At 37.9% G+C, this 21723-nt stretch overlaps 1 protein-coding gene and 2 pseudogenes across 1 annotated transcript; all 3 read left to right on the top strand.

The window, feature by feature from the left end:
• Positions 1-46: 46 nt before the first annotated feature.
• Positions 47-10217, top strand: LOC146400852 (uncharacterized; annotated as a pseudogene).
• A 2-nt stretch (positions 10218-10219) lies between these two features.
• Positions 10220-12420, top strand: LOC146400853 (uncharacterized; annotated as a pseudogene).
• A 451-nt stretch (positions 12421-12871) lies between these two features.
• On the top strand, positions 12872-13481 carry OPRPN (opiorphin prepropeptide). Its single transcript, XM_084973776.1, is given in 3 exon segments — positions 12872-13157; positions 13160-13204; positions 13207-13481. Coding segments are annotated over 3 exon segments (606 nt in total).
• Positions 13482-21723: the final 8242 nt, after the last annotated feature.

The following is a 21723-nucleotide window of genomic DNA, read 5'->3' on the forward strand; positions in this document are numbered from 1 at the left end:
AAGAGGGAGCCACCAAAGGAGACTGAGAATGAATAGCTTGAGAGGTATGAGGAAATCTAAGAGTGTTCGTATCCATGAAGCCAACGTAAAAGGGGGTGGGTGAGGAGTGTTTCCAAAGAGGAGAGAGTAATCAGCTGTGTCAAATACTGATAAGATGTCAAGTAAAACAAGGGTTAAGAATTGCCTACCAGATGTAGCCACATGAAGCTCACTGCAAACTTTGACAACAACAATTTCCATGAACTGTGGGGATAAAAGATTGACTGGAGCAAGTAAATGATTTTAAGAGAGAGTGGAAGATTTGGCGTGAGAATAACTAACCCTTTCCAGGTGTTGTTCTGAAAGAAGGAGCAAAGAAATGGGTGACAGCTGGTGGGAAAAGTGAATCAAGAGATAAGTTTTATACTGATAGAAACATTCTTCGGGGAGCAGAATATTGATGCAGGAGGATTGCTGGAGCAATGTTCTTGAGCAGGAGATAAGGGGTAGGACCTAGAGCACAAGGGGGTGCGTTAGCTTTAGACAGGAATGGATATATATCTCTGATGACAGGTGGGAAGATGGGGTAGTGATACAAGTGCTGCCAGGTGGGTAGATGCTGTGGTGGGAATCTGAAGAAGTTCTCTCCTGATTCCCTCAATTTTCTCAGGAAAATAGGAAGAAACAAAGTTATCTAACAGCTGAAAGTAAGAATGGGAGGAGTTTGGGGGATTCTAAGAGAGAAATATGGTAGGAATTAATTATACAGAAAAGCGAAGGAGTGAGGGCACTAGGTGACGAGGACTGTTCCTCAACCCAGGTCCCGAAGTCAGCGGTGCCGCAGAAATAAGAAGAAAGAGACAAAGAAATAGAGTGCCCACGGAAGGAGTGAGTATAAGTGAAAAGAGGAGAGATGCCAAGTCTGAGCCCTGAGGCAATCCAATATGCACAGACTTTTGGCTTCAGTTTTCATTTGGGGAGCTCCTTAGCTGGAGAGTGAATTTTTTGCACTTTACCTTTGGTTAAATACTTTAAAAGTGATGTTCAGTTTGTAATCCACATCAGTTTTTGCTCTGTGTTTTTCTCTAGTGTTCGGAGAAAGTACTGAAGACCTTAACAGGTAAGCTTTTCTGTGCATTGATCTCAACTGCACTTCATAGAAGCTGGTATTCAATGACATCAAGGTCTTAAGTTAGAAAAATAAAGATAATATTTATGCTAAAAAATACACATAAACACTATCTGCCATTGCAAAGCATCAAGAAAGGGTGCTGAGGATTTGGGCAGGAGCTGAGGTTGAGAAAATTTTGAAGCAGAAGATGGAAGAAGGAAAGATGTGTTGAGGGGCATATGGAACGTGCATCACACCATAAAGCAACCCGACACCTTAATAATCCACAAGAAAAGAGGCAAGACGACTGTTTCAGGGAAATGACAACAGGCACAGAATATTAAGCACAACTATTCCAGAGAAAAATACACAAAACATAAGTAAATGGTATCATAAAGAGAACATTCATGTAAGTACTGTTTTAGTCAGTGTGCCACAGGGGTACAGATGATACCATGACTTGTTTGTAAGAATAGCATTTTGAATTTAACTTTGGGAAAGGAAACCATTATAGCAAAGAAGGAATGTCATCTGATTTCCATTTTAAAAGGACAACTCACAGTTATTATGTTGCTCCATTTCTTTGATAGTTTGGATTCCATTTCTTTGATGGTTATAGAATTATTGGTATTACATATTCCTTATTTTGATGTTATATTTTCCTAGAAATTCATTCCTTTACCTAAATTTTCAAAATTATTGGCATTAAGTTTTTATAATATATTTTTATTATCTTTTCAATGACTAATATATTTGTAATGATGTTTCTTTTTTCTTTTTAATATTGGTTGTGTCTTCTCTCTTCCTTCCTCATTTTTACCACAGATTTGTTGAATCTATGACTCTTCAAGAAACTATCCTTTTTTTAGCTATCTCAATCCTTTCTACTGTATGTTTGGTTTTAATGCCATTAATTTGTGCTCTTAAAATTTTTCTTCCATTTTTTTGCATTTATTTTGATATTTTTCTAACTTAAGAAGAAATGATAGCTTATTAATTTTAGACTTTTTCCATCTTATCAAAAAGTATTAAGCCTATAAAATTCCTGGAACCCTCATACACTGTTTGTGGGAATATAAACTAGAGCAGCCACCATAGAAAATAGTTGGAGGTTACTCGAAAAACTAAAAATAGAAGTACCAGATAACCCAGGAGCTCCATTCCTGGGTAGACATTTGGAAAAAGTAAAACACTAATTCAAAAAGATGCATGCACCCCAATGCTCACAGCAGCACTGTTTACCATAGATAAGACATAGAAGCAACCCAAATGCCCATCAAAGATGATGATTAGATTGAGTGTGTGTGTGCGCACATGCGCACGTGCAGGCACACACACACACACACACGTGCACACGCGCACTCACACAAGGGAATATTACTCAGCCATGAAAAAGAATGGAATACTGCCACTTGCAGCAATGTAGATGGACTTAGAGAATACTATGCTTAGTGAAATAAGTCTGACAGAGAAAAACAAATACTGTATATCATTTACATGTAGAATCTAAATATTAATGAAAAATGAATGTACATACAGAAGCAGACGCACAGATATATAAAACAAACTTGGGGAAGATAGAAATGCAGAGGGACAAACTACAGGTGTAGGATTAACAGATACAAACTACTATGTATAAAATAGATAAACAACAAGGATTATATCTGTTATTTTGTAATAATGTACAATAGAATATAATCACCAAAAATACTGGGTTACTATGCTTAATCTGAAACTAACACAACACTATAAATTAACTATACTTCAATTTTTTTTTTTTTTTTTGCCTTTTTGACTTTTTCTAGGGCCGCACCTGTGGCATATGGAGGGTCCCAGGCTAGGGGTCTAATCGGAGCTGTAGCCACAGGCCTACACCTGAGTCACAGCAATGCCAGATCTGAGCCACGTCTGCAACCTACACCACAGGTCACAGAAACACCGGATCCTTAACCCACTGAGCGAGGCCAGGGATCAAACCCGCAACCTCATGGTTCCTAGTCGGATTTGTTAACCAATGAGCCACGACGAGAACTCCTATACTTCAATTTTTTAGAAAGACTATAAAATTCCCACTAAGGACTTCTTCAGCTGTACCCCATAAATTTATTTCTAAATACTTTCTAATTTCTAATAAAATTTGTTTTGGCACATGGGTTATTTTTAAATTACTTCCTAATTTTAAAACATATGCAATATTTCCAGGTTTTAATTATTTGTCTATTTATTCATGATGACATTGCATTGTGGTCAACAGTCATGGACTAAATAATTTATATCCTTTGAACTTCGTTAAGACTTGTTTTGGGGCTCAGATTATGGTCAAGCTTTATAAATGTCTGTGTATATTTGAAAAAATATCTATTCTGAAGGTGCAGTTTTGATTGTTGTATTCAAAGTTGCCACCATGCTGTACAGTAGAAAATTGACAGAATGCTGTAAACCAGTATAATGGAAAAAAATTAAAATCATTATGTTAGAAAAAAATTATCTATATTTTTACTAAATTTTAATTAAATTTTAGTAAAAATCATTGAGATCTACCAATGCTTGAAAGCATATACTGAAATTTCTACTATGAGTTTGGATTGGCTTATTCCTTCTTGCATTTCTGTCAGTCTTTACTTACTAACTCAGAGGCTGTGTTGTTAGGTATGAAATTTAAATCATTTTAAATTCCAGGTGATATGAAAATTTTTTCGCCATAAAGAAAGCCATTTTAGTTTAAGCAATGCTTTTTGATTCAAAGTACATTCTGATATTTGTGTGGCTACACTAGCTATCTTTTAATTAGAATTTATCTGGCATAACTTTTTCTACTCTTTCAGCTTTCCTTACTTATATATCCTTATGCTTTAGATGAGACTTTCATAAGACACATACGGTTAATTTTATTTTAACCAGACTGACAATCATTCCTTTTAAAGTGAAGTCGTTAATCCATTTTCATTTATTGTAACAGATACCTTTGGAATAATACCTACCATCTTGTTTCTTTTTCTTTCCCTCCTGCCCTATTTTTGCACTCCCCTATAATTACTCCCCTATTGTAATTTTTCTTGTCTTGTTTCTTCTGCTCCCCTGGTTTGGCAGAAATATATGGTCTTTTTGTTTTGTTTTGTTTTTGGTCTTTTTAGGGCCACGTCGACAGCATATGGAGGTTCCCTGGATAGGGGTCGAATTGGAGATGTAGCCTCTGGCCTATGCCACAGCCACACCAATACCAGATCCGAGCTGCATCTGCAACCTATACCACAGCTCAAGGCAATGCAAAATCCTTAACCCACTAAACGTGGCCAGGGGTCGAATCTTCGTCCTCATGGACACTAGTCAGATTCGTTTTCCACTGAGCCACGACAGGAACTCCTGATATGCTGTGGGTTTTTTTATGATTACCTAGTAATTACTATCTTCTTAACTTATCACAGCCTAAAGTTATTCATTATCTTTTTTCCAGTTAAGATATAATTGATATATAGCACTGCGTAAGTTTAACATATAGAGCATAACTTGATTTACATATATTGTAAAGTGATTACCATAAGTTTAATTAACATCCATCATCTCATAAAGATACAAAGAAAAGAAGAAAAAAATGTTTTCCTTGTGATTAGAACTCTTAGGATTTACTCTCTGAACAACTTTCAAATATACCATAGAGGAGCGTTGCCTATAGTCATCACGGTGTATATTACATTCTCAGTAATTATTTATAACTAGAAGTTTGTACCTTTTGACCCCCTTCATCCAATTCCCTCACTCCTACCTCTCACCTCTGATAACCACAAATCTGATATCTTTTTTCTATAAGTTTGGAGTTTTTTCATTGTTTTGGTTTTTTGTTTTGACTCCATGTATAAGCAAGATCATACAGTATTTGTTTGTCTCTGTCTTACTTTACTTAGCATAATGCCCTCAAATTCCATCCATGTTGTCACAAATGACAGGATGTTCTTAGTTTTAGTGACTATTTAATATTCCATATATATACCACAGCTTCTTCATTCATCTGTCAGTGGACACTTAGGTTGTTTCCATGTCTTGGCAACTGTAAATAATGCTACTGTGAACATAGGGTGCATGTTCTCTCTTTGACATAGTGTTCTCATTTCCTTCAGATATATTGCCAGATGTAGAATTGCTTGGCCATATGGTAATTGTTTTTAATTTTTTGAGGAATCGCCATATAGTTTTTGATAGTGGCTGTGCCAATTTTCGGTCCACCAAATAATTTAGTAACTTAACCCTTCTGTGGACAAAAAAAAAAAAAAAGGTATAGGAAACTTTAACTCCCTTCAGTGACCTCCTAACTTGTGTCACTGTTCTCATTTGATTCTCTCCTTAAATTTCCTTTTTAAACACCAGAAGAAATTATTATTTTTGCTTCCCATAGCCAGTATTTAATTAGACTTACCATGTGATCACTCCTTTCTTTGCTCAGTATCATCATTAGGCATAAAATTCTAGGATGAACCTTTCTCTTAGCACATTGATGATGTAATCTCACCATCTTTCAATTTCTATTGTTGTTAGTGGAAACAACAAGTGAAAATCGCCTCCATTCTTTCTTCTTCTTCTTTTTTTTTTTGTCTCTTTAGGGCTGCATCCACAGCATATGGAAGTTCCCAGGCTAAGGGTTGAATTGGAGCTGTAGCTGCTGGCCTACACCAGAGCCACAGCAATGCAGGATCTTAGCCACATCTCCAACCTACACTACAGCTCATGGGCAAGTGGATCCTTTACCCACTAAGCAAGGCCAGGGATCAAACCCACATCCTCATGGATGCTAGTCGTGTTCACTAACTGCTGGGCCGCAACAGGAACTCCTCACCTCCATTCTTAAGGGAACCTCTTTTCTTTTATGAATTTCAGGCTATTTTTATTATTTCCATTTTAGTTTTGGGCATTCTATAGTTTCACTATAATGTGATAAAGAGAGATTTCATTTTATTTATTTGGTATTAGCCTTCTTAAATCTAAGGGTTTATGTCTTTTAACAGTTCTATTAAATGTATTCTTCCAAATAATGCTTCTATCACATTTACATTTTTTTTCCTGTGATTCCAAAAATGATATGTTAACCTAATTCTTGAGGCTTTATCTTCCATGTCTCTTAATAGTTTTTATATTATCCGCTTATTTTCTCCTGTGTTGCATTCTGGATAACTTTATTCATATTCATATTTATTTATATTTATTTATACTTATGTTTTATATATATTTATAATTTATTTATCCTCATTCTCTCAAGTTGCACGTAATCTGCATTTAAATATAGGCACTGAATTTTTTTTTGTTCAATTAGTATGCTTTTTCATTCCTAGAAGATAATTTGCTCCTTTTAAAATGGATTTTGTTGAGAGTTCCCATCACAGTGCAGTGGAAAGGAATCCAACTAGTATGCATGAAAATGTGGGTTTGATCCTTGGCCTTGCTCAGTGGGTCAGGGATCCAGCATTACCCTGAGCTGTTGTGTAGGTCGCAGAAGAGGCTCAGATACCATGTTGCTGTGGCTGTAGTGTAGGCCAGCAGCTGTAGCTTCAATTCAACCCCTTGTCTGGGAACTTCCATATGCCGCAAGTGTGGCCCTAAAAAGCAAATAAAAATAGAGTAAAATTGACTTTGTTGTTTTCATAGTGCTTTGTGTCTGCATATATTTTCAAGATTTTATGTCTTCAAATTTTTTGTTTGGTAATTCCATTATCTTAAGTCCTTCGTAGGTCTAATTCAGGTATTCATTGTTTCTGCTGATTCTCCTTGATATGCCTTGTTTATGTGTGGAATCAGTTTGGGGTTTTTTGTGGTTTTTTCCTAATTTGCATTTTCCCAATTACAAATAAGCACAATTGATCTTTCCATGCATCTACTGTCTTATTCTTCCCATCTGATTTTTAACCGTTTATATGTTTTTTCCCCTTAGGTATTTATTAACCTTCTTTTTATGTTTCATGATATAGTGTTTTCTACCAGCTTGCCACTTATTCGCTGACTTTGTGGTAGCTTTATCTTTGGAAATACTATTTTGCCATAACCAAACATCAATTTTTGTCTGTTTTCTTTTTTTATATGACTTTTATTTTTTCCATTATATTTGATTTATGGTGTTCTTTCAATTTCTACTGTACAGCAAAGCGACCCAGTCATATATATATACACATTCTTTTTCTCACATTATCCTCTATCATGTATTTGTGTTTTCTTGTTGTATTTTTTTAAAGAACATCTACTCTGCTCTAAGGCTACAGAGGTATTTTTTCCTGTTTTTCTTGTAGTATATTTATATACTTTTCACTTTTGTTGTTTTTGTTTTATATATTGGACTTTGGTCCATCTGGAACACATTTTTGTGAATCTTTTTTAATTGAAAGAAAGATTCTTTAAATTCTATAGTGCTTTGCAATTTTCAAAAGGCACATGATTTCATATAAACCCATTAATAACCCTTTTTTCCGCATTACCCCTATTTTGCCTCTCCCCTCCTCCCTCTCCCCACTGGTAACCACTAATTTGTTCTCAGTTTTGTTTTGGTTTGTTTGTTTGTTTGCATGCTTTTTTGTTTTTTCGTTTGCTTGCTTGTTTGTTTTTTCAGACACACCTGCAACATATGGAAGTTCCCAGGCCAGGGATCAAATCCAAGCCACATCTGTGGTAATGCCAGATCCTTAACCCACTATGCCACAGCAGGAACTCCTGGATCTTTGAGTCCTGGAATGAAGATGAGCTCCTTTAGAAGATAAATCTACATTTGCTTCTGTTAGATGCCTGGACAAACTGCTATTCTGAAATTACTCAATTCTTAACTCAAAGTTTCTTGGACCATGCAGGATGTGACTTAAGGCTACAAAATCACAAGAGTAGCAGCTCATTTTCCATCTGCATCTTCGACTGGTAGAGGATATGTTAAACACCAGCCTAAACTACAAAAAATAGCTGATCAATCAAAATGTCATAAAAATACAAGCATCAGGCAACAATCCAATCAAACAAAAATTCCAGGGAAAAAAGCAAACTCACCAGAGAAAACAACATTTCACTATTTCTGAAATAAAACAAACTATGAACTCAAAACCTAAAGCTCTAACAAACAAAAACAACAGAAGAGAATAGGTAAAGCAAAAAATTGGTCAATATAAACCTTGACTCAACTGAGCCTAGACATCACCAACCCAGTCAAACCAAGCCTGATTTTAAAAAAACCACACACAAAATGTCAACTATCTCCCAAATCACATGAATTCAGCAGCTCCCCACAAAACTAACAAGACCAAACCTCAGCAACAAAAAACTGTTAACAAATTTCCAAGAAAACTTAAACCTCCCTTTACAAAACAAAGTTTGACAAAACTCAAAAAGACCCAATTGACCTGCAATTTCAGTTGGGAAATTGCACCCAACTAAGCCACAGGCATTAGATTCACATTAAATTTACATTCCATCAGAACATTTTAATAATTCAACAAAAAAACAACAAATCAGTCAACAAAGACTCCTGTACAAAATAAAAAAACTAACCAAAGGAAAAATTATCTAAGTACCACTAAACAATCTGGAAAGAAAAAATGTTGCAAACGGAACAAAAGGAGTGAAAAATCAATCTAGTCAACAGAGACCTGTACATAGACATCGTCCATCTGACCGATTAACTTCTCTTTAAAAATCTCCTGTGCAACAAAATCACAACCAACTACCAAATCATAGGACTTCATCAGCTCTTTAAAAAACCTAGAATCAAATATCAGCCAAGTAATGCCACTAAAAGGTTAACAAGGAACCTTAGCCCTACTCTGGCACCAATTTTTAACAAAACACAAAAGTATCCAAACCACCTTCAATTCTAAATGATCCAAGAAAAGGACATAGTCAAATCAAGCCACAACCATCAGATCCAAAGAAAACATCTAGCCAAGAAAAATCTCTTAAAAATCCAACCATTAAGCAACAAACAAGTCCAGCAAAGACTGGTCCATATATTCCCAAATATCATCAGGGCATCATTCAAAGAAACCAGTAAGAAATCAGTCTGTCCGAAGGAATACTAAGGCAAAAACAGTCATGCCACAAAAAAGCAAAAAAGGCAAAAAACCCACCCTGTTATTGGAGACGTCCCCAACCAGTGCCTCAATATCATCTCCCTGGCCAACCAATGCCTAGACCAAAAGTGCCTTTGCTCTGGTATCTTGCTGTACAAAAACAATTTCCTAAACCCTTTATCTCCATTTATATAAACTTATCCAGCCCCTTGGTTCACAAAGTATGGAAGTCAACCCACTTCATCCACACAAACCTTTTCAAAAGCCAGTATTGAAACCTAAACCAGGATTTTAGCATCATTGTTCAGGGTTACTTCCTCCCACGCAACCTGGGAAGTTTCCAACAAATCTTAACCCTACAATCTCTAAAACTATTATCTCAGGACCAATTTTAGTGCCCACCAAAGCTTCTACAACCATTTGATCTATATCAACTAACAGAAAGCCCACCTTGGTAGCCTCTGTCACCAAATCTTCCTCAACTTCTAGTCTTATAGCTACAGCAAAAAAAAATCCACTGTTTCTACCAAACCTGTGTTTAATACTCCCAATCACCACAGATGCCTAAGCAGTGGCTCCTATACCAAATTCTCCACCACTAAAAGACCTGCCATAACTTTCGCTCCATCTACTACCACAACCAAGGCTGTGACCTCCACCACCAACTCTAAACCTACTGCTATCACAACCAAATCCACCACAACTTTAAAACCTGTGATTCCTACACAAAATGGACCACCTCTACCAAGCCTGAAGGAACAACTAAACTTACTACTACTGTTATTATTGTAGCTGACACCAGTTTACCTGCCACTTCATTGCTCAAACCAATTGAAACTCCTAATTTCTCTTCCACCATCCCTAAGACTACAAAATCTGCTCATATTACCAAATCTGAGGCAAGAACCACTAAATTCCTTCCTATTAACACCAAAGTCACCAAATCTACCAGCTCAGTATTCATCACCACAAAAAAATCTGCTTTTAATTTTTCAACAATTGTGACAAAAACCATATCTCCTATCAATTCTCCACCTCCAAAGATGTTCCTTCTGCCACACCTGCTGCCACCACATCTGCCACTGCTTCTATTATCATAGACACTGTTGCTCTTCCCACATCCGCCACTGCTTCTACTATCATAGACACTGTTACCACCACACCTCTTGCTCCAGCCACTTCCACTCCTTCTAGCAACATTAAAGTTGCCACCTCCAGAGCTTTGGTTCCAAATACAGTCCCTGCCACTGCTATCTCTATGTTTCTGGTCAGTCAGCTTCGTCTGCCTCACTTGAAGCAGCAGCACACACAAATACCACCTCTGCTACCACTAACGTGCTTGACATGACCATCGAGACCCCCACCACAGCTTTTCCCATAGGCACTTCCTCCTCTGCTGCTTCTGTCACCACACAAGCTGCCACTATCAATGCCTACTCCTTTTAGCACCACACAGGTGGCCACAGCTGCACCCATCCTCGCCATTTCATCCACTGAAGCCACCAGCACCTGCCTTGCCACCATAACTACTGCTCTTCTTGACACTTCCCCTCAAACTAGCACTACTGCTTCTCCAGCCCCAATTCCTATTCTTTCCACCATTGGTACCTCTTCCCCTGCTGCCACCACCACTCTGTCAGCTTCCTCTATGGCTTCTAGCACTTTGCCAACTTCCATCACATCCCTTTCTTCCAATTTACCAATATCTACTGTGACCACCATTGAAAATCACCAAGAATCCTATTTCCAGTACTTCCTCTGACTCTTTTGCTCTCTACCCCACTACCAGGGAAGACACCATAATTTGTTCACTGGCATCATTCCAAGTACAGTGGTCATTATAGATGATACAGTAGAGGGCTCTAGTACATTTGATGATACTACTATTGACTATGACCTCGACACCACCACTGCTGCCTCTGCCACCACTCTTACTGCTACAACCTCTTCAGCTCTCTCCACCACCTCAGAGCCCAGCATTACCACCAATGCTCTCTCTATCTCACCTGCCATCACAATCATTTCTTCTCCCTCTTTCACTACATCATCTGTCACTATAATTTCTGCCACTACCACAGGTGCTCCTGCAACCACTCTATCTGTGATTACAATAGCTGAGACTACTAATATGTCAGTTTCTTCCACAACACTTTGAGCGCCTCCAGCCACATCTGTGGCCACCAACACCTCTGCCAGGACCACAAGAGGTCCTACCAAAGCTGCTCCCAAATTGATTTCTACCTCAACATCTGCTCCCTTCTCCACCACAGCTTCCACCTCTAATTCCTCTGTCACCTCTAACACCTTACCTACTGCCACAACCACTATTGCTGCATCTACCATAGCTGGTTTCTTAACATCCTCTGCTGCCAACAGCACATCATTTACTACTGTGACATCTGTTCCTTCAACCACTCAGGCTGACACCACCATTTCTGCCTCTACCACTCTCCAGACAACCTCCTCCACATTGACCACATCTGAGCTCATCGCCTCCACCACCAAGGTCTCCTCAACACCTGCCACCATCACAAGTACCCCTCCCCCTCCCAGCACTGCAGGGTGCCACTGCCACAGCTCTTCTCATCAGCTCATCTGCTGCAGCCACCAGCACAGCCCTGGCCAACTTTACCATTTCTTCTCCCTCAACTACCACACAGTCTGCTCTATACCTCCTGCTACTGCATCTATCCATACTACACCTGCTCCTACAACTACCATTGTAACCACAAGTGCTGCTACTTCCACGGCCAAACTTTCTTCCTTATCTGACGCCATTAACACCACAGCTATTATCACAAGCACATCTGCCTCTTCTAGCTCTACATAACCACCTATCAACACAGCTGTTTTCTCTATCTCCTCTGCTGAAAGCTCTGCCCCTGCCACTATGAACTCATCTTCTTCCTCAACCACCACTCAGAAGGACACCACCACTTGTGTCACCACCATAACTGTCCATACCACTCTCTTCACAGCTTCCTCCATACTGATTGCCACAGAGCCCATCACCTCCAGAGTTCAGGTGTCCTCATCACCTGCCACCATAACACAAGTACTTCCACCCCTCCCAGCACCACAGAGAGTATCACTACCACAGCAACTCCTGACAGTTCATCTGCTGCTGTCAGCAGCACAGCCCCAACCACATCAACCATTTGTTCTTCCTCAGTCACGCAGTCTGTCTCCAGCACCTCTGTTGCCACCACATTTGTCTCTTCCAATTCCTCACAGCCAGTCACCAACACAGTCATTCTTTCTATCTCACTTGCTGCAAGCCCCAGCACCACCCCACCACTGTGACTATAGTTCCTTCCTCAACCACCACCTCTGTCACCACCACAGTGTCTCTGCCACTCTCCCCACAGCCACCTTCTCATTAACCTCCACTAAGCCCATCACCCCCATAGCTGTCTCCTCATTACCTGCCACCATCACCACAAGTACTCCTGCCCCTCCTAGCACTGCAGAGAGTGCCACTGCCATGGCTCCTTCCACCAGCTTGTCTGCTTCAACCAGCACAGCCCTAGCCACTTGGACCATGTCTTCTTCAACCACTACACAGTCTGTCTCTACAAATTCTGCTGCCACATTTGTTTCTAACAAACCTGCTCCTACAACCATCACTGTCACCACAGAGATGGGCACCACCACACTAGTCTCTTTTCTATATCAGCTGTCACTACATTTCCTGAGGCCTCCTTTACTGGGGAAGAGGCTCTCCCAATATCTATGAGGTGCCACTCATACCACCATGGCTGCTACAGGCAATCCTACCACATACGCCTCCATGGACACTTCTGACATGTTTGTAGACACACAGCCTGCCACTACCATGGCTGGTCTCATCACCATGTCTGCTATTACCAGCACCACACCTCCAGCCACAGTGACTACCACATCTTGTGCCTCAACCACTCCTTTCATGAGTACCTCATCAGCCACCACCACTCCTGCTGCCACTACTGCAGCAACCACAGCAATACCTGACGCCACTTTAGCTGACACATCCAAATCACCTGCTTCCACCAAAGAAACATCTCTGACACCCCCACAATTCCTATGCCCACTACCACATCTGTTACCTCCAGCTTAATGATACTGCTCCTCTTGACACCACAACTCCAACGGTTGATGTGACAACCAATGCTGCCATCACGGATGATGACACTCCAATATTTAGCCCTAGCACATTTTAGGACACTACATTTGATGGTACCTCTGAGAGGGACACAGCTAAGCCCACATGAGATGCTTTTACAGAGCCCACATTAGATGCTTTTACAGAGAGTCAGGCTAAAACTGAGCCATCTTCTATAAGCCCAACTACCATAGAGCATGATTTACATGGATGGAACATCTGAACCAAACTTAATCTGAGACCAAAATCTTCCACCCATTACTCTTTCTTACATACAGGCTAATTTTTCTCTATTCTTAATATCAAAAGGAAATTTAAAGAGCATAAGTGTATTTTATTTCAGTACACAAATTAAAACTATCATTTCTATCTATGAAATTATAGAGGCTTATCTTCAGATAGTGCAAATCATAATGACATTTTTCTAAAACCTATAGTCAAAAGAAAAATTTAAAAATTAAGTCAACAGAATTCCCCGGTAGCCCAGCAGTTAAGGATTCGGTGTTGTCACTGCTGTGGCTTGGGTTCCATCCCTGCCCGGGATGCCGTGGGTACAGCCCAAAAAACCCCAAAAAGAACTAGGTCAAAATGTTAATGATGTTTGCTTTGGTGGATGAATTACAGAGAGAACAAAGTCATATTTTACCAAAGGAATCCTTTTCTCTCCCTAAACTTCCTGAATTCTCCATGTCACTTAGAAAATGCTTTAATTGCATTCTGGACTTGAGGGTCATCCACACACACAAATACAAATGCTTAATAAATATGAATAATGCTAAAGTAATCAAAGTTAACTGCAAGTAAGACAGCTTATGAAGAAAAGTTAATATGTTATTATTTACCTATTATTATCATTAAGAGATCCTAAATTAAGAGCTTTTATCCACTATAGGTACAATAACAATTTGTAAGTGAATCAAAAAAATTCAACATTTAACATAGAGTATATTATTCTTTACCTTACAAATGTATTTCTAAAAAGTTTTATGGGGGAGTTCCCATCATGGCTCAGCAGTAATGAACCCGACTAGTATTCATGAGGACATAGATTCAACCCCTGGCCTCGCTCACTGGGTTAAGGATCCGGCATTGCTGTGAGCTGCAGTGTATGTTGAGGATGTGGCTCAGATCTGGCATTGCTATGGCTGTGGTGTAGGCTGGCAACTGCAGCTGATTCAACTCCTAGCATGGAAACTTCCATATGCCACAGGTGTGACCCTTTAAAAAAAAAAAAAAAAAGTTTCTCTAGTTAAAACAGAGATCAGCAAAACTTTTCTTTAAAGGACCAGATAATAAATACGTCAAGCTTTGTGGGTTCTTTTTGTTTTGTTTGGTTGGTTGGTTTTACAATCCTTTAAAAATATAAAACTCAAATTAAGCCTGCATGCTGTGGTTTCCCAAACCCTGCTCTAGTAGAAAATTGCTTACCATGTTCACTAACTCTAAATTATAACACACATTTCATTCTATGTTTGTTTCATAGACTCAATTAGACCTTTTTTTAATTATTCATTCTCTTGGAGTACAGATTCCTTCTTGAGACATATTAGGGTCATCTTTCTTTCTTTTTTGGGGGAGGAGTTGTCTTTGTCTTTTTAGAGCCACACTTGTGGCATATGGTGATTCCCAGGCTAGGGGTTGAATTGGACCTGTAGTCACTGGCCTACACCACAGCAACACCAGATCCAAGCCGCATCTGCGGCCTACACCGCAGCTCATGGCAACACCAGATCCTTAACCCACTGAGAGAGGCGAGGGATCGAACCTGCGTCCTCATGGATACTAGTCAGATTCATTTCCACTAACCAGATGGGAACTCCCAGGGTCCCTCTCTCTAAGACGTCAAGAAACTGCCTCAAAATCATCCGAAGTTAAATTCACCTTTGCCAATATCTTTCCTCTTCTTTTCTGGGTTATGCTCAGCAAACCAGAGAAAAGATTTCTCCACATTCAGAACTCTTCTCACAGGGAACTATATCCAATTACTTGTGATGGAGCATGGAAAATAATAGGAGAAAATGTAACAGATGTATATAGATACACAATATGTATACATGTGCACATACATATATATGTGAATATACTATATATACATATATGAGAGCATATATGTATATATGTATAACACATATGTATATATATGTACAACTAGGTCACTTTGCTGTACAGCAGAAATTGACAGAACAATATTGCAAATCAACTATAATTTAAAATTTTTTTAAAAAAAGAACTCTTCTCTTGCTCCCTTTCAGCACAAAAGAAAAGAAAAATTATGGACTTCCTGTATTTTCATACAACTTTCCCAGTGACTCTCTCTTTACTTAGATGTCTCTGTTTTGTTCTGTTTTAATTGGAAACCAGTTCTGAGAGTCTCTCCTTCCTTGGTAATGTTTACATAATCTGTCTCTTAGAGTAGGTGGAATTTCAAAACAACCTTTATCTCAGCAATTGCTTAGACAATGGATCAGATGTGTTGTAATATTTTATTACATAGAAGTTAAATCCCAAATATTTTAATGTATTTCCTAATACTTGTGTTAAGTTTTGTATCCATTCCTGGAGAAAAAAAATTAATTGATATTTAAAGGAAAAAAAAAATTTTAAAGCAAGTTTTTTAGAAGATTGTACCATATTTTAAAAACCCTTTTCATTATAGACATCAATTGACTCTCTTGTGTTCAGAAACTGAGATTCTATCCTTTACAAAAATTCACAGGATTCCAGAAAATGCCAGAAAAGTTATTGCCACCTCAACTACTTTTCTATTTATTACATATCTGCATTGGTATGATAAGGTACAAAGGCTATTAATCCACTTCAAAACTCAACCTAAGCAATTCTTTTATGAGGAGGACCAACCATGGTCAGATGCCAAGAATCGCCTCCTCTGTTTCTGCTACAAATGTCCACAGACTCTGCTATCCCCTGTAGAATGACATGGTTTTTTTCCTGCCTATTAAGTCTAAGGCCTTCTTACCCTGAGTCTTTTCCCACATTCCAATACAAAATCCCATCTTTAAAGTATCCATTCCTGGAGAAAAAACTTCAGAGGCAGACATGGAATCACAAAAGTAGCTGCAATTTCCCTCAACCAGGAAAAGCCTTATTCAAGGGAATGATTTAGCTTAGGCTTTGCTAAATCCAAACCAAGAGGAAATAATCAAAATGAAATCCTGAAATCAATCAGAGAAGAAGGAAAAAAGATCTCCAGGCTAAAAAGGGTTGGTTTTAGAGAACTGAATCCAGATGTACTTAGTTGGTACAAAGGGTAGAGTCATGATGAAGAAAGACTGACAAGCTAACCTAAGTGGGAGAAATGGAAAAAACCAAATGAAGCATTTTACTGGAAAGTACAAACTATTTATCTAACCTTCCCCTAATAAACATACTTAGAGAAAGCACTATTAAGAAGATTTAAATGGCACTATTATCCATTGTTGGTCCACTGGCTTTGTTTTGTTAAGCAAAATGAATGCCCCCACAGATTAGCAGAACACTGTGTTTGCTTCAAATAATTGTTCTAGATTAGTGCTAATTATGAATTACATGAAAATACTTTGAATATAAAAAGGATTTAGGCACATTTAAGACATTAGGACTAATAATATAGATAAAACAAGTAGTAGTAGAAAATCAAAAACTAAAGAAGATGCACATAATTTTCTTTCCTTTTTTCTTGCACGTACAGACATAAATTGGACTACATAGTTCCTGCCAAGACCAGACAAAGCTGAGACCGTGCTCTTCACCACTTTTCAGGCTAATCTTTCATGATGCCATTAACAAATTCTTTTGCTCCTAATTCTAGATTATTTCTCTAAACCTGAATGTAGATTCCACAGACTCTCCCATCCTGCAAAGACCTTCTCAAAATTATGAAGAAAGTCAACTGTCAATTTTAGCAAAAATAGAAGATACATTTTAAACAAAAACAAATCCTAAAATTATATTGATACAATAAAAGCTGTTTTAATCCACTGATTGAAATAATTGATGTTCTACATAGTCTAATTATGTTTAACAAAGGATATAGAAAGTATAAAATAATCTGAAAAGTCCATTGGCTGAGGGTCAGGGTAGAAAGAAGTTTGCTAAACAAACCTCCTACTGTGAAGTCTACTTTAATAGACTTTTCAACATCTGGTCCTGATTCAATCTGATAAGATTTCCCACCCCAACAGGAAGCATTTCCCAGTGGAAGTGAGAATGTAGTGAGGAGCAGAAAATCAGCTGTAGCTTTTCCGTTTCACAAGAGCAGAATTCAGTGGGCAGAATGCTGTGAGATTATCATGTCATGTAGCATCTAGCGCTGGAGTTCCCACTATGGCGTGCAACTGGATCAGCAGTATCTTGGGAGCACTGGGACACAGGTTTGATCCCCAGCCTGCCACATGGGTTAGGGATCTGGCGTAGCCACGGCTGCAGTTGGGTCGCAACTGCAGCTCAGATCTGATCCCTGGCCCAGAAACTCCATATGCCACAGGGCAATGGAAAAAGAAAAGAAACATCTGGGGCTAATCTAAAATATGGCATAAGGGTGATTTACTGTATGTTAGTAATTTCCTTAAATTATTTCCAAAATTTTGTATAATTGACATATGTTGCTTTATGATCATGAGTTCCTAAAATGTCAAGTGGCTCCAAAGCTGCAAGAACATAAAGAGAATAAATGATATTCATTATTTATTGAAAAATAAAGCCTGAAAGACACTAGATTAAGTTATAATATGTTCAGTTCTTTTTATGCTTTCCCAATATTAAAGAAAATTGAATCTGTTATCTTCAGTTATGAAACAAGACTAGAAATAATCAGACACTTCTGGAAATCCTATTAATTTTTTTAAGTCACTACAAATCATTATCAGTAAAGTGAGCAACAACTTAAGGTGATATGAGAATTGTTCAGATGAAGCCATGCACTCAGAAAAACATGTTTCATATCAATAAAAATTCTACTCCACTGTCATTTTTGACTACAACAGCATATTGTAAATACATATCACTGGTTACTATCCAAAAAGAGGAAAATAAAAAATTATATTATAACACATATCCACTAACTCACCACTATGTCAAAAACTATGCCTACTTCTCACTGATGGCAATTCAATAGCTCAGGACATACAATTTAAAGTACTGTATCGGACCCTTTAAATTAGCTAATGTTATTCTCACAACAACTTGGTAAGGTAGATATCACTCCTATTTTGCAGACAGGAAAGGTGAGGTTTGGAGAAATTAGATAACTTGCCAAATATTACTTTGCTACTAAGTGGAGAAGCAAGGAATTAAACTGAAACAACACAACTTCTGAACCTACCCTCAGAAGCCGTATGTGAAAAAGAACAAACTGACTGGCTTGAAATTGAATCACAGCTTCAAAACTGTATTCCAGTTTGAAGATTTTATATAGTAGAAATACCTAATTTGGAAAACTTTCATAAAAATCATTCTTAAATTTCTTTCTAAAAATAAATATTCATTGGTCTAGTCATTCAAGAGATCAGTATCTTGGGGAGAATGTAAAAGAGAAGAATGTTCTAAAATAAAAGAAATTAAAAACATAGCAAGTAGATTCTGGAGTAGGATATCTTTTTGAAAGTTTCCAGTCCATTTGGTTGAAGGTTGTTCAGCATTTGGTTGTAATTTTGTTGTTTTTATGAGAGAAGTTGAGCTCCAGTCCTTCTATTCCACCATCTTAATCCTGTCTCCCCGAAAATAGATCAATTTTTGAAAGAAGAGCCTTAACACACACACACACACACACACACACACAAAACACAGCAAGTAGATAAAACATATGGTCCTTATTTGAGTCCTGCTTAGAACAAAATAACTAAAAATACTCTTGACGAAACTTGATCACTGAGTTTTAGATTATGTGTGAAATATTAATGTTGTTATATGTTGCTCTGTTGGGTTATGAAAGTTTTTTTACGGATAAAACTGAAATATTTATAGATTAGCTATCATTGTTTCTGTAATTTACCTCTAAATATTTCAACAAAACAATCAATTAAGCATCTATAGCAAAATGTTAACCACCGTGAAATTTATGTGTGTGTGGTTGTGCATTATACCACTCTCCTCACTCTTGTGTATGTTTGAGTATTTTTCAAAGTAAAAAGTCAAAAATTTTTAAATTATTCATGTTTTAAAATGCAATGTTTCTCTTTCAACTCTGAAGCCATTGTCCTTCACCAGTATAGCTAACCCTTGAACAACATGGATTTAAACTACATAGGTCCACTTTTACAGGAATTTTTTTAAATAAATACTATGCTACAGTACTACATGATCCATGGTTGGTTCAATCTGTGGATGTGGAACTGAGGATGCAGAGGCCCACTGTAAAGTTATACGTGGATTTCCAACTACACAGGTCAGTTCCCCTAACCCCTGAGTTGCTCAAGGGTCAGCTGTATTTAGCATCAAGTTACTTCCTTTAATCCTCTGCCCTTCACTAAACTGTATTTCTTGAAGGAGGAAAATTGGTGCTCTGCCACATGAACTGTCAGAGGACAATCCCTCTGCTTATTCTGAGAGGCCAACAGGAAAGAGTGGAAGATGTGTTCCTCCTTGGAAGACCTGGGCCACGGTTGTTCAAGTCTCCTTAAGTTTCATCAATCATTATCATGCTTCTTCCCAATCAGGTAAATTATTCAGTGAGAACCTCTTACAGTCACTTTGTTCATCAGGAAGAAACTGATGCACAAAGGACTACTATCAACCTCAGCAAATTATAAGTATAATTCCTTTGTCTTTAAAATCAAATTCCTTGACAGAAGTGACCTTATCCTAAATCAAACAAATTTCCTATTTCCACAAAACTCAACTGGAGTGCTATAAAACTGGAAGACTCTCTTGTGCATTAAGATAATGTTTCTCTTTCAACTCTGAAGCCATTCCTTTGCTTCCAGTTACCATCCTAAGAGGATCAACTGAAGGCAACCAACGGATCAAACATCCTAAGAAGAAAGAATCACACCAGGCCAGGTATGGATATCTTAGATATAACAGGGACTAATACATTCAAATTTAACTAAGCAGCTTTCAAGTTATACACATATTTTCGAAAATAGCCACAATTGTTCTAACAGTTATTTCCCTGTGTTCTTGTGAACTGCTAAACTTGTGATAACAGATTCAACTCACATGTTACTAGAAGAAAATATTGTCAGTGGAGAAGATTTTGTTAATCTTTTTAAATTTTTTAATCTTAAAAAAGAAGAAAATCTGACATGATTAGGAACCTGATAAAATAATAATAATTTCTTTCTACCCAATTGGGCGACAAGGTTTTATTCTTAGTATACTAGTACTATAATGATAACCATCACTGAGCCCTTGTCGTGGACCAAACACTGTCCTCAGTACAATCTGTAATATATATTATTCCGGCCAATCCTCAGGAGAGTCTTAAAATGTAAGACAGCAACTCACTCAGAGTCACGCAGTAAGGAGCTGAGAAGGATTTAAACCAAGTATTACTGACTCTAATACCCTCCAGTTTGATAAACCACAGGGCTATATTATGAAGTATGTCAGATCTGATGGCACACCACATGATGTGTGCATACTAATTTATTTACCCTAATATCTACTATGTCTACATAAAGATTTAACCTTTATTTTGTTTGCTAAGGTCAGGTTGACATGCACATATCGTATACATTCAAAACAAGAATAAAAGTCTATGTCCCTCCCTTACTCTTTCATACTACAACCTGAAGCTAAAAGTACAATCATCTTTTAGTGGTTTTTTTTTTAATTGATTAAATCTATACTATGTGTTAAGCCTGATGATATAAAATGAATAAAACATAATTCTGGGGGTTCCCTTCATGGCTCAGCGCCTAATGAACCTGACTGGAATCCATGTGGATGCAGGTTTGATCCCTGGCCCCGCTCAGTGGGTTAAGGATCTGGAGTTACCATGAGCTGTGGTGGAGGTCACAGACGCAGCTCGGATCCCACCTTGCTGTGGCTGTGGTGTAGGCCAGCAGCTACAGCTCCGATTTAACCCCTGGCCTGGGAACTTCCATATGCCACAGTTGTGGCCCTAAAAAGCAAATAATAATAATAATAATTCCTATACTTTAGAAACTTAGAAAAGGAGGATGAAATTGAAAAATCTTCAGTTGAATGAAATTTGGAAAAGAGTCCCTTTAATATAGTTCTTTGTCCTAAGTAGCAGCCTTATAACAAATGAACAAGGAATACCTTCTTTGCTTAAAAGAAAATCAATGGAACATTTACAAAACCATGTTTGGTAAATATATGGTAGTTTGTATGATGGTTCACCAAATAGAGAAAATTCTAGATTGAGAATAGAAATAAGAAGAAAATTCTTTCCCTTATTGCTAAAATTCCTAAGGTCCTGCCCTTCCTAGGCAACCTTTAGTGTCGGCAGCAAATGCTTATGCTACTAACAAGTTACAAGAGTTATTCCTTTTTTTGTTTTT

Source organism: Sus scrofa, chromosome 8, assembly GCF_054392235.1.
Source record: "Sus scrofa isolate SSC_HxYL_T2T_F1_AM1 chromosome 8, Sscrofa_HxYL_maternal_Yorkshire_Landrace_v2.0, whole genome shotgun sequence".
Taxonomy (NCBI): Eukaryota; Metazoa; Chordata; class Mammalia; order Artiodactyla; family Suidae; genus Sus; species Sus scrofa.